Source organism: Filicampus tigris, chromosome 12, assembly GCF_054856515.1.
Source record: "Filicampus tigris isolate MCC_2025a chromosome 12, RoL_Ftig_1.0, whole genome shotgun sequence".
Classification (NCBI taxonomy): Eukaryota; Metazoa; Chordata; class Actinopteri; order Syngnathiformes; family Syngnathidae; genus Filicampus; species Filicampus tigris.
The window spans coordinates 7,606,255-7,619,017 of record NC_141228.1 but is presented as its reverse complement, the minus strand read 5'-3'; the positions used below and the strand labels follow the sequence as shown (position 1 = coordinate 7,619,017).

At 41.3% G+C, this 12,763-nt stretch overlaps 1 protein-coding gene across 4 annotated transcripts in view; it reads left to right on the top strand.

Moving 5' to 3' along the window:
• Window positions 1-2,841: 2,841 nt before the first annotated feature.
• ano8b (anoctamin 8b) overlaps window positions 2,842-12,763 on the top strand; it is a 40,511-nt gene continuing 30,589 nt past the window's right edge. For 3 of the 4 annotated variants that reach the window (XR_015088896.1, XM_086046505.1, XM_086046504.1), the window contains exon 1: window positions 2,842-3,223. Coding sequence is in view for 3 of the 4 variants with exons in the window: in XM_086046505.1 (XP_085902631.1) it covers window positions 3,034-3,223 (190 nt within the window). In the remaining variant the exon portion in view is untranslated. Of the gene's footprint in view, window positions 3,224-5,398; window positions 5,490-12,763 lie in introns of those variants that run through there. The other variant, XM_086046506.1, reaches the window with a different exon arrangement.

The following is a 12,763-nucleotide window of genomic DNA, read 5'->3' as shown; positions in this document are numbered from 1 at the left end:
GCATTTAATATTGTATGTCACTGTAGTTGTTGTTGTTTCATATTTGTATGAAAGTGTATTATGTCTGCTATGCGTTCCTCATGCCGTAAAAACAGACAGGGGGACATACAGCAGGGACTCTGTCAGTTTAGCCAATCCATCAGTTCAAAAAAATGAGAGTCAGGGAAAAAGAATCTGCTGATCAATAAAAAAAAAAAAACCTTGGTGAGCCATACAAGATTCAGGGCTTGTGTGCATGGCTGCACTATAAAACACAGCTTCCAGTGCATACATTGTGAATACAGTAAATACACATGGCCTAAGATTCCAGCAGCAATCTTCACCTGGGATCTCAATCACTTATAGCTTCCCTATGTGTGGAAAGAGCAGGACAGCTGTTACCCAACAGCTGTTGATCAGCACTGGACAAATATCCTTGTCTCCAACCACTATTATATCATAATGTTACACAAACATTGGAGCAGAACATACCAAGCATCAGCTGACCTCCACGTAACCACCAATACTGTTCGTTTTGAAGCACATGTTGACTTAAGGTGTCAACTTGTTGTGCCTTAGTTTATGTTAGGCTATTTGAAAGGTGCAGGGCTTTTCAACTTGAACAAACATGACAACACACTCCTTCTTGTACTTGTCATATATTTCAATTTTATACAGAAACAATATGATGTCATATGTCATGTTGCTGAAGATCTTGTGTTTTAAAGTAGAGATAATCATGAATGTCTTCTACTAAATAAATTAATTTAGTACGATTGATTGAAAGTATTGATTGCATTTATGAAAAAAAAAAAAAAGATTAACAACAAACCTTGGAATTTTAGCTTCATCCTATCGGTCTAGTGCACCTGCAGATTGGGGCTCATTTGGGAAAATTCCCTCATAGACGTTCATGAGAGTACGGCCCCTGGAATTCGCCTGAAATGTCCAAAATAGCCGACTTCGTTTAATTTTTTTTCCATTGGTCGTTGAAACCGTTTCATGTGTCCTGTTATAATAGACTTGCCCATCAGATTTTGTGTTAATCTGTGAAATTAGTGTTGAGGGCTGATTTTTTCTTCTTCTTCTAACATTCTTGCTTAGGAGTAGGGAACTCTGGTTCCTTGAGAGCCATATCCTTCCTGTTTTGGATCTCTCCCTACAACAAAACATCCAGCGATTGAGCAAGTTTTGGGGAGAACATTTTGTGGACCTATAAAAGTCATACATTTTCACCAGGATATACCCACTTGAAAAGAGTTTTCGGGCAAACACAGCTTCCAAAAGGGCCTTTGCACCGCCTGGTGCAGTGGCTCTTCTTATTGAGTTCTTTATTATTTACCATCTTTATTCATTTCGTTTCTCATATTAGTTGTAAGGCACCGTGTACAGAACACATTCAATTTAAGAGTATGGATGGTCTGTGCCAGATTATAGTATTGTAGTTAAAATATAGATGCAGTCCCTGTGATTAGTTTGAAAAAATAAATAAATAAGAAAAGAGTAGAAAAGTGAAGTTAAAAGAAATTAGAAATTAGTTCAGAAATCTCGTTCACTCCGGGGACGTTCTGCACTGCCGTCGTTCATAATCAAAGGTTTCTCAGCATATACAGTCTGATTTTTTTTTAATTTTCCCCAATATTTTTAAATAATTAGTTTTGGGAGGGGCTTGGGTTCCAACCCATTTTTCGTATATTGTGTGAATATTTTTTTAGGGTTTAATTGTTATTATTTTTTCCCAATGCATTTCAATGAGTGTCAATTACAGAGGTGGAAATTTAAACCTATCCGTCACTACCAACAGAACGTTTGTCAGTCCATCAGTGATGGACTCCCCGTTTTCGCTGGAAGGCTGATGACGGACAGTAACTTTGAAATACTGATGGAATAAGTGCAGACAGAAGCCATTTTTGGCCATATCCCGGACCACCAGGAACCTGAAAAAAAAAGGTGAGAGGCATTTTGGGGACAAGAAGCAGGTGGAGGACCAGTAATATATATAATCATTTTTATTTATAATTTTGTGACTGTAAAGTGGTCCAAATTGTTCCTAAATGAATAAAATTGTGTGCTGTTAACATTGTAAACATTTTTTGTGCTGACAATCTTAAAATATCGGTGTCGAAATTTAATTTAGCGATGAAGGAAGTGCATTAATAATGATGGAGTGACATACTGATGGACTGGGCCGGCCTGAATGATGACTGACGATGATGGCCTTCAGGGTCCACCACTTTGGAGGACAGAACTTCATGTGACCACTCCACCACTGGTCAATTACACATTTTGTCTATTCGCGGGCCAGGCTGGTCCCAATCCCCCGTGAATAGTGGGGGTCGACTGTATAGTAAATAAACAACTTGTTTAAATAGATTGGATAAATCGGTCCATCTTCTGATCGGATCAGTGATTGGTTATTTTTATTTATTTATTTATATATTTTTTAAACTCGTTGATTGGCTCCAAAATCCTGATTGTGTAAAGCCTAATAAATATACCCACAGGGATTACTATGCTCAGAATTATGGCATTGAAAAAAGTATTGTCAATAAATGTCCAAAGCCAACAATTTGAGCAGATGCAATTGTACCTACTTTTGCACCCCTCTGTTGTAGGCCTATTTACTGTACATATATATCCACATAATTGATGACAGCATTGGTGCTCGTGGATGAGATAATCGTGTACTGTATATTGTTAGACTTAGAGTTGTCATTGAAAGATAATGCCATTTTCTGCACGACATACGGCCTATGTGGTGAATTGTCCTCAAGGTGTGTGTGGCCCAGCCCCCTGGCCCCCCTCCCCTCCCCCTTTCTTTTGTCCCGCCCCTGTAGTCAACGCGGGGTCGCTCTCCATCGAACCACGCATCCTGTTCCCCAGCCCCACCGCTGCACCATCACCGACAACCTTCACGTCACTTTCACACTATTTGAACCCTTAACTCCACCGCCGCGCCGTTCCCATGCTCTGCCCTCACCCTGAGATGCGACAGCCCTGCTCGAGCGCCAGGAGAACCCCATCAGCACGCATCGCTCCTCGCGGATAGAGAGCATGCCCGACGCGGGGACGCAAGGCGCCGCAGCCTCGGTGGCGGCCGCCGCCGGCGGTGGCAGTGGTGGCGCCACAGCGGCCGGCGATGGATCCGAGAGTGGCCGCCACCGACACCGAACGCAGCAGGCAGATGCGGAGAGGCCGGAGACGGCCGCTAACCCGCCGCAAAGCTCCGGCTCCGGTGTATTGGGTGAGTGCGGGTGAGGAGTATGGGCAGGTGGATTGTGGGATGGCTGGAAACGAGACGAGCGTCAGACACCTCGAGGCACCCTTCTTTTGTCTGCACCGTGCTGCCTAAAATTAGCACCAGATTACACTAGACGTCTCTTAAAAGAAAAAAAAAAAGACTTTCACCTGTTCTTGTCGCTGCTGCCTGTAAATGGCCCCCTACTCGTATGGAAAAGGACCATGGGTGCTTTTGACATCGTCTGATTTTGACCTTCTGGTGTATGTTTTATTGTGGTGGATCACACAGGACTTACTTCCATGCATTTATGGGCTTGGAAACAATACAAGGTGTTGGTACAGGGTTTTATTTAAGAAAGAATTCGGTTCTACGTGGTATTTGAGCTCTTCTTTTCCTTCTGGTAACCAAATATTTAACAAGTTCATTATGTCATCCAAGGATTTCTCAACTATGCACAGTGGCTGCTTGTCTACATAATTGTTATTGCCTCAGAGCAAGTTGTTATCCTATTGGTAAGCAGCTCAAGTATACTGTAAGTTTAGACATGAAGACATTACAATGTACTGTGTGTTCTTTATGAACCTTGTCACCTTAAAAAAATAGATTTGCCTGATTTGGCATTGCCTTTGTCAGGTCTCTTCAGTGAAGTTTAAGAAAGCACCTCGCTACAGCAGTCTTTGTCACAATAGCACAGGAATTTCCGAACAGACCAATATTAGACACCAATATTAGACAGGATCTAGTTTCAGCTATGGAGCCAGGTTTGTTTTCCTGTGTGCGGCTTGCAGCCTGCAAGTGCTGCTGCAGAGTGATGCAGTGGGCTGACAGGCACTGTGAGTGCCTGCTGGAGGTAACCTGAGAAGACTGCTGCTGACTGGAAGAGTAGACTGATGTCATCTGGTTGAGATGGTGGCACCCAGTAGTTTCCAGTATACAGTAGTATCAAGATGAGCCAACTTTGTTTCGAGGGCTAAAGTATGCAACCTGGAACCAAAGGAACCCAGGCCTGAGTACTGCTCATAACTATAGTTTAAAAAGCAGAGGTCAAATGTACATATACAATAAAATTCAAAAGGTGTTAGGGTCATCTCAGTGGTGTATCTTATATGAAGGTTGAGGGCTAATTGAAGTGCGCTTAGTTATGTTTTCTTTTTTCCCAGTTAAGTTCCTTCTTGATTTGGCCACAGATAAAGTCCCTTAAAGAGAAGTCAACCCAAACATATTTATTTTCCAATAATATGTTCAATGCAAGCCCAGTAGTTGAAACAAGGCATTCTGATAAATATTGCGTTTGTGGAATAAGCTGCCCTTTTTTAACCATCTCTGGTGGCGGCCATTTTGTCACTTCTGTCAGATTTTTCTGGTTAACTCAAATTCCACAAACGTAATATTAATCACGATGCCGTGTTTCAACTAGTTGGCCTGCTGGAAACATATTCTTGACAATAACGTTTGGGTTGATTTCCCCTTTAATGTCCATCTCCCAACTCTTTAACTCTCTCAACCATACAGGTTTTTGATTCTCTACTGGTTTTTAAAATTTTGCAATTTTAGAGACAATCCAATACACATAAAATATGCACTCCAGCCACCATATTAATGAGATTTAAGAACTGTAACAAACATGTTGCCTTTACAAAGACAACTTGAAAGAACTGGTTAACTGTTATAGATTTGCATGCTGCATCCAACCATATTCTTGATTACCGGTATCTCATTAATTTCAGTACACAAGTGTATAGAAACAGATATTGTCAACCACTTAAATCCTCAACAAAAACGTTCACATATATAATACATTTCTTAATGTTGAAGGAAAGGCCAGTTTTATTTTTTTTGTTCTGGTTAGATTTGCTGATACAGCTCTTGTATGGGTAACTCTTTAGATTGTGTAAGTGTACTTAATGTGTGTCTGGTGATTGTAACCGAAGTACAGGTAATATAGTAAGAGGTACTGTAAATCCATAAAATCAATACTATCATTTAAGAGCTTGCTCTGAATGTGCTATAAGCTGAACTAATGTACAACTTTTGGAGTTGTACCCTGGATCTGGTTCTAGGTGTTTATGTCGGGAGTATGTTGAACTGTAAAAACAATACAAAACCTTTCTTGGTCTCTTGATAACTGTTATCCCCGTTGCCTGTGGATTTGGTGTGGTGTGAGTGATGGATCTGGACTGGTGGGGCTTCAGTGGGAGTACCGTCATGATATCTCATCTCAGCTGTGACATGTACCAGTGTCAGTCATCCAACATTGCACCAAAGCTGGGTAATTTCTCCAGCTGAGAGTTTTTTGGGTGCTGCCTGCATGTGTTTTTTTTTCACCGAAGGCTTTGATAATCGCCTCTTGCCTCCTCTTCATTTTCCTAATCCCATCACAGCTGACTTGGATGACTTTGATCCTGTCTTCTTACCTTCAACACATAATCAACATTTTTCTTCCTTTCAAAGAATAATTAAGTGGTCACCATGAGAAAAAAGTCACACGACAATCTCAACAATTAATTGGGATTTTACTCGGGGGCCACTGTTGATAGAGAGTCTGCGTAGTGGAAATCAGGTCATGTCATTTGAGGATGTTCAATTAGCCAGCTGAGATACAGTGAGATACATACACTTAACAAAGAGGTACAATTAGGTCATGTTTCAGATAGGAATTTGGATCTCTAGTTCTTCTAAGTTAATTCCAGTGATGACCTTGCAGCTCATGCTGAGGATGCAGAGTCGGGGGTTTGAGCCTTGATCTTCTGTGAGGATGACAGCTCAAAAGTTGTCACCATTATGTGTTCATAATTCAAAGATGTTTGCCAGGCGTTCGCAAACAGTTTGAAAACTGTTTGAAAACATCTTTGCAACCTTTTCAACCTTGAACAAACCCTGACGGAAAAACATTAGCTTCGTGCTCACACACCCGCAAAGCTTTGCCGCTCACTGAGATATGGGATTTAGTCTACACAAATGACTCATCACACTCTTCACCTAACTGCCAGCCTTTTATATAGTGTGCCAAATCGCCATAGGAAACACTCTTGATTTATTTAAATTGATTAGAAAATGAATAATTTTGTTTGGGGTTCTATTGCCTCACAAAAACAATCTATGACAATAGCCTGCATAGATAAGTAACAGGTTAACTGTTTTTGTCGATTGCGTGAAATTAGTTGAGTCATCATATTTTGAAGCTACTGAAGAGAAATTGTCAAGATGAGTTGATTATTTGGCAGAGCAACAGGAGCGCTGTTGATTCAGTCTAAACCAGGTAGCCCCCAAAGACATCATGAGTAACACAATGGCCTGCCCTAAAAAGATCTTATCAGTTATGGGACATTGTGATTTCCTCGGAATGTTGTAGAAGTGATCATTTGAAAATGTAAAGACTTGCAGGAATTTGTACAAATAATGTGTTGCATAATGATATTGATCTGTTTTGTACTTTGTTAAATCAATGTTATTTTTCGGGGGGAATCGTTAACATGATCAGCTGCATTGATAATGTTAACGGTAACATGCTTAAAGCTAATTTGAGCAAATTTGTGGATTCAGAAATGTGTAGCCTGGTGGTCACAAGTATTTTCATTAAAAATCTCTAGCAAGAGGGGACATTGCTTTAATGAAGTTACAATACAAGTATTTTATCACCTGTATTGTGCTGGTGGTGCAGTTCATTGTGTTGTTGTAACCTTAACCCACACGTGTCAGACTCGCGGTCCAGTGCCTGCCATATCATTTTATGTGGCCCGTGAAAGCAAATCAAGCATGTCAACTTCCATGATGCTTGCAAAGATCTGTACCAAATTTTCAAATTGTCATATGTAATGTAACACTGATTTCAAAATGTTACCCATCAATTTGTTGTGCACTGCATGTGTAATAATATGTGGAGGTGATTAAACATTTATATGGTTTCACAGTCGTAATGGCCCTCCGAGGCAAACTGTAACTATAATGTGGCATGTGACAAAAATGAGTTTGACCCCCTTTGCCTTAACCATTCATGAAAATGTAGCAGTGTGCAGGTTTAGCTAGTAAAGCTGCTATAAAAGGAAAAAATATCCCCTCCCCATTTGTTTTTACCTGCGTTTGGAAGGTCCATTCCAACACAGCGGGCCGGGTGATTCAAAATGTGGACTTATTTATGACTTTAACACCTTTTGTTGTTAGTTGGACTTTACAGTCAGCAAAACACATTGGAAAATTGTGTCAAGCAGAGATTTGTTCACTTAGTCTCCTTTCCTGCCTTTGCTTTGTTTCGGACAGTTAGAGTCAGGTTCCTTGTCACATGGATCACTTCAGTAAAGTAGCTCAGACTACAGGCAAGGCAGAACTGAGAGGGACAGTGGTACATTGCATTTTTTTGCCCAGCAGCAGTCATACTGAGCCAATGGTTTGGTGTCCTCAAACTAAGGGGCTGATGTTATGTGGAATGCAATATTAATGGCAGCGGTGTGTTGTGCCCTTATGTCTACCAACTTTGGGCACGTTCTGAAATACGCTGCAAGTGCGCACTGGTTCTCTCTGACCATTCGGAAACTCAGAGCGTTGCTCAAATTTGTCGTTCGGTTATTCAGAGTGCACCAAAAACTGAGTGCTGGTGCGCTACTAGGAGCTCCTACTGGGGACACGGTGCCCCAGTGCTGGATGCGTTTGGAAATTAATGGGAGTGGCGCGCACTCTGCCTCTCCGAACACACCCACTCTCATAGTAGTGCATGGGCATCAGAGTAAATTTCCAAATGCACCCCTAATGCCTCTCTCTCTTTGGTTCTATTGTCTCTCTCATATGTACTGCATGCCCCATAGAGAACATGTTGCCTGTTCTTTCCCTTTGAACTAAGGCAATATTTAAGGCAGGTCATTAAGCTGATTTGGAAACTGCGTAATATCGAGCGCGATAACGCTTATGTGTATTACACACCCATTGACTCTATAAAAGTGTACAGTAGGAGTTATTCAGTGTGTAGTAAACATCGTCAGTGCTGCAATCAATTTAATACATTTTCTTTCATTGTGTTTTATAGGGCATATGATGGGTTATTAATAAACTAACGCTTGCACCGCCAAAGTTTTGCCTCGTTCTGTGTTCATTGGCGTCAACCCCCCCCAAAAAAGTCACGTGTGTATGTTCTGTAGCGATAGCTCAAGTTTTGGCTTTGGCATTGCATTGCCGTTGCCTTCTATGGGTTCGTCGCCGCTAGCAGCCAAAATTAGCTAGACTAGAATTAGCATCTAGCTTCTTTGCACTCCACTCAGCAGTTAGAAACCTCAGATCGCCGCTAAGAGTTTCACAATAGGCGGGGGTCGCTGTTTAGACTTGTACCAGACATTCAAGTTTGGTCGCTGTAGTATTCTCAACAATCAGTCTTGTATTTCTTTATGTATTCACGTATTTGACTATCTCAATCCCCACACTTCACATTGCGTATTCCTGTCGAGGGTGTGAGTGTGTAGGGTGTTCCAATTCTCCCAAGTGGTCTGGCGCCCTCTGCCCCTTTTGTGCCCCTCATTGGAACACCTAGTAATTTCGTGTGTTGTTGTTGTAGCACAGAAGGACAAATTGATAAACTTTGAAGTATGTTACGGAAAATTCAACAACAAACTGAGAGCTACAGACACACAGAGACACACAGAGCGTGGTGGATCAGTGACGCCGATATCAACAGCAGCAAGGTTTTATTTCAATTCTTGCTGGCTTAGTTTAGAAAAATCCACACAGTGATGATGGCACACCTGCGCCACAAACTACAAAGTACTGTTTAGGAAGTTACAAACCGCCCTTTTAGCTGTGATAAAGCATATGTTGTGCTAGTGGTGATTTACATGGCCTAGATTCTCAAATTGTTATGATTTCAGCAGCACAGATATTGGATCTTAGCTTTTAGCCATCCGACTTCCAAATTACCTTTAATGTCCCGATGTGGTTTCCTCTTTTCTGTTTTCTTGCCATTAAGTTGATCAAACTGAAGCAGAAAATGATGTCGCACAGCCTGCGGCTTAATATGCTTGAAACACAGATGGCGTGCTGCTTTGTGCAGAATATCTACCATGTCGCATTGAATGCCTGTGTGATTTTAGACTTCATTCAGTGTAACCAGAGCAGAGTCCAAAACTCTCATCCTCCTATGTGTCATTGATATTGTGGAGATACAAACATTGGGTTAGCCTTTGGTGTGTTTATCCTGTGACTTTTTTTGTAGTTGCTAAGCAAAGTCAGGAGAAATGCAAAGACCGGGGTGAGGAATGCTGTGTGGAGTTTCACATTAGTCCCTTGACAGGCTCCAAGAGAATGAAAATGAGACGAACAGTTCATAATATGGGGGGAGGGGTGCTACACAATGATGAACAAGGGACGTCTAACCAACCATGATGCACTGAGGTCTGTTACAAGATACTGTAAATCCATCCATTTTCTGTATTGCTTATTATCCTCACAAGATTTCCTTTAATATTAATCTCTAGCGATATACCGATGTTTTTTTTTCAGGGCCGAAACCGATACAGATTATTAGCAGTCAAGCAGGCTGATAACCAATATTTTGTAGCCGATATTCATTCAGTAAAAAGGAAAATATTGGTGTAATCTTTTAAGCATGTGTATTGAACAATTTCTTAGATTTGCACACTGTGGATTTATTATTATTATTATTATTATTATTATTGTAATACGTTTTTGACAATATACATCTTTATTGTACAATTCTAAAAAAGTTCAGGGACCTCCTAGCATCATCAGCATGTCTTAAAAAGTTGAATGAAAACTTGAACCATAGCTCCTGAGATATTTCTACAGTATCTAAAGCTGTCCAAAATTTCCAAATGACAGAATGATGTTAAAATTTCACTTATCTTTGTTTTGATTTCAAACAAAAACAAAAGGTGCAGAATGTTCCCAGGTTCAGTAGAATTTATTATAAAGTTAACTTAAAATTTGAATACTGGTAAATCGTTCCTTGAAATTTTAAATTGATTTATTATCGTCCGTCAGATTTTTTTAAAAAGGCCAATACCGATATTTGTCAAAATGCCGAATAGCTGCGCCGATAATCGGCCAGGCCGATCACAGCATTTCAATGTGTTTGAAATGTTCAATGTATAAAGAACTTGAATATAAACTGCATGTGTATTGAATCGCCGTATTTGCATGTGAAACTCACATTGTGAGGATAAGCGGTTTAGATAATGGATTGATGGATGGATGTTTGAAGGTCTTAGAATGGAATTGTTTCCACTTGAAGAAAATCTTCTTCAAAGCTTCTTTGTACTTATCTTAAAAGGTTTCATTTACATAACGACATGACCACGTCAGACTGAAACTGTCACATCAATTGCATAGTTTGGTTTGTCGTCACTTACAACAGTGCAATAGTACTTCACAGCTATCCTTGCCACTTGTGTTCCTCTGAATGTGCGTATATTCCCTTTTTACTTCCAGTCAGTACTGTATATTTATGATTTTCTTCAAGTTTTTTTTCTGAAGCGCACTGAGCTAAATGAGTCAGGAGGAAAAAACGCATTGATCGTCTTTAAGCTTCTTTTCTGAAGTCATGAATCAAAGCTGCCTCAGTCATCAGCGGTGTCTTCCTCTGCCTGCCATTGAGGATGGGTGGAAATGGGAGGAATGATGTACTAATGCACAATAATTACTGGAACCTCTGCTTATTGAGCTCCCTCCCTTCACATCCACAGAGGATCACGTAATCACACAGATCGGTTAGGTCACAGCCGTCAAATTTCACTGAATTGATTTGATTTTGTTGCTACTGTGCCCAGCATTAGCAGAGGCTTCGATTATATAATAATTATAATAATAATCTAACCCCCTTAGGTGCTGGCATAACACAAAGGTAATCTCGCCCCTAACTTCAACTCACGATAACGCAACTCTGGCCTAAATAGGTGAGATTCAGGAAACAAGTATCGTTTTTTCCTGGATTTACGTCACTTATGTCTTATAGTCACATACAGAACCTTGAAATGAGAACATTTTACATCATATCACTTCCATTGAATGGGTATAATTTCACATTTCATGGCACGTCTTGTTTGGTGTCACTCATCTTGATTGTAATTTTATTACTATTTGATAGCTAGTTATTTTAAATTGCGTGCGCTTTTCATGAGGGACAAAATCTACAATACAGTGGACCCTGGCATACTTGCGTTCGGCACCTGTGGATCCGGATGGATTTACAGATTTGTTTCTTTCAAATTTCTTTCAATATTTAAAAAATCTCTTTTCAATATTTATTTATTTTTGGGGGTTTTCATGGAGAATGCATTTTGAATTTTCCAATGTTTTCTGAAGATTTGTGCGTTCGTGTGTGTGTGTGTGTGTGTAACGGCCAGCGCTAGGCACTTGACCCTTTTTTGCCGGTCCGGCCGCGACCCCCCGCCCTTATACATAAAAATTATCACCCCCCCGTCCCATTCCACCCCCCCCCCCCGGAAAAAAAATGTTTGTGATTGACGCCGCCACGGGAGGGATGCTAATGGCAGAAGCTTTTTAAGGATCATTAGCTGGCTAATTTACTATTCGAACCCGCTGTGGTCACGCTTCAAAATGCGCCACTAGTACTTTACTACTTACTTCCATTGCGAGCCCCGGGGTTGGTTTTGTCGTAATGTATAATTATTTGGGTCCAACACACGGCCAGAAGTCGCATTCAACAAGTTACTTATTTTCCACACTTCCCTTCGGTCACGGCCTTCAAAATAAAAGCATACCAGCAAACCACTATACACAGCAGGTTTGCTACTGCGTATTCCCGGAAGTAGAAGACGCCAGAAGAAGCGCATGAACTCCATCTTGTTGTGGCAGCGTCATACTTGAGTGCTGCGCGCAGCTTAATATTCTCCATAACACAAGTTGTTTTGAAACAGTAAAGTTCCAAGTCGGGGGGCGTCGCTTCAAAAAGACAGCGACAAGTTCAACAATGGATATCGTACCTGCTACAACCATAAAAGGACCGAGATGACTAGACTATGCATTTAATTTTATTGCCAAACTAGTGTGCTTTTGCAGCAGCAACAAGCTGCGTGCTGCATCCTTTCTCTCCTCTCCGTGTGGGAAACTGTATGTCATCGCAACAATTCCTGATGAGTGCGTGGCATGTGTCGCAGACCTGTCGCCAACAGCACAATGTGCCGGTCACGTGAATCAATGCGGCAGCTGTCGCTCGCGCCGACGCTGGAGTAGAAAGAAGCCTAAAAAGAAGCCGTTCACTGAGTAGGCTGAGATAAAATTTGGCCGCCTCGCGACCACGTCAAACGCATGAGGGCCGATTAGTGGGCCGGACTAAAACCCACTTCCGACCACTTCCGACCATGCTTAGTTTTAAAAATTTGTCAGCCAACGCCAAAAATGGGCATCCGGCCGGGCCGGAGGGGCCGACCGGTCCGGCCCAGGGACGGACTGCCCAGCTCTGGTAACGGCGATATTAAAATTGCCACATATCCTTGTCGTCGTGTTACGATATTATAAGCAGAACATCGCCGTCAAAACACATGACTTTACACCCACTTCAGTCGAACACAGCTTTGTGCAAAC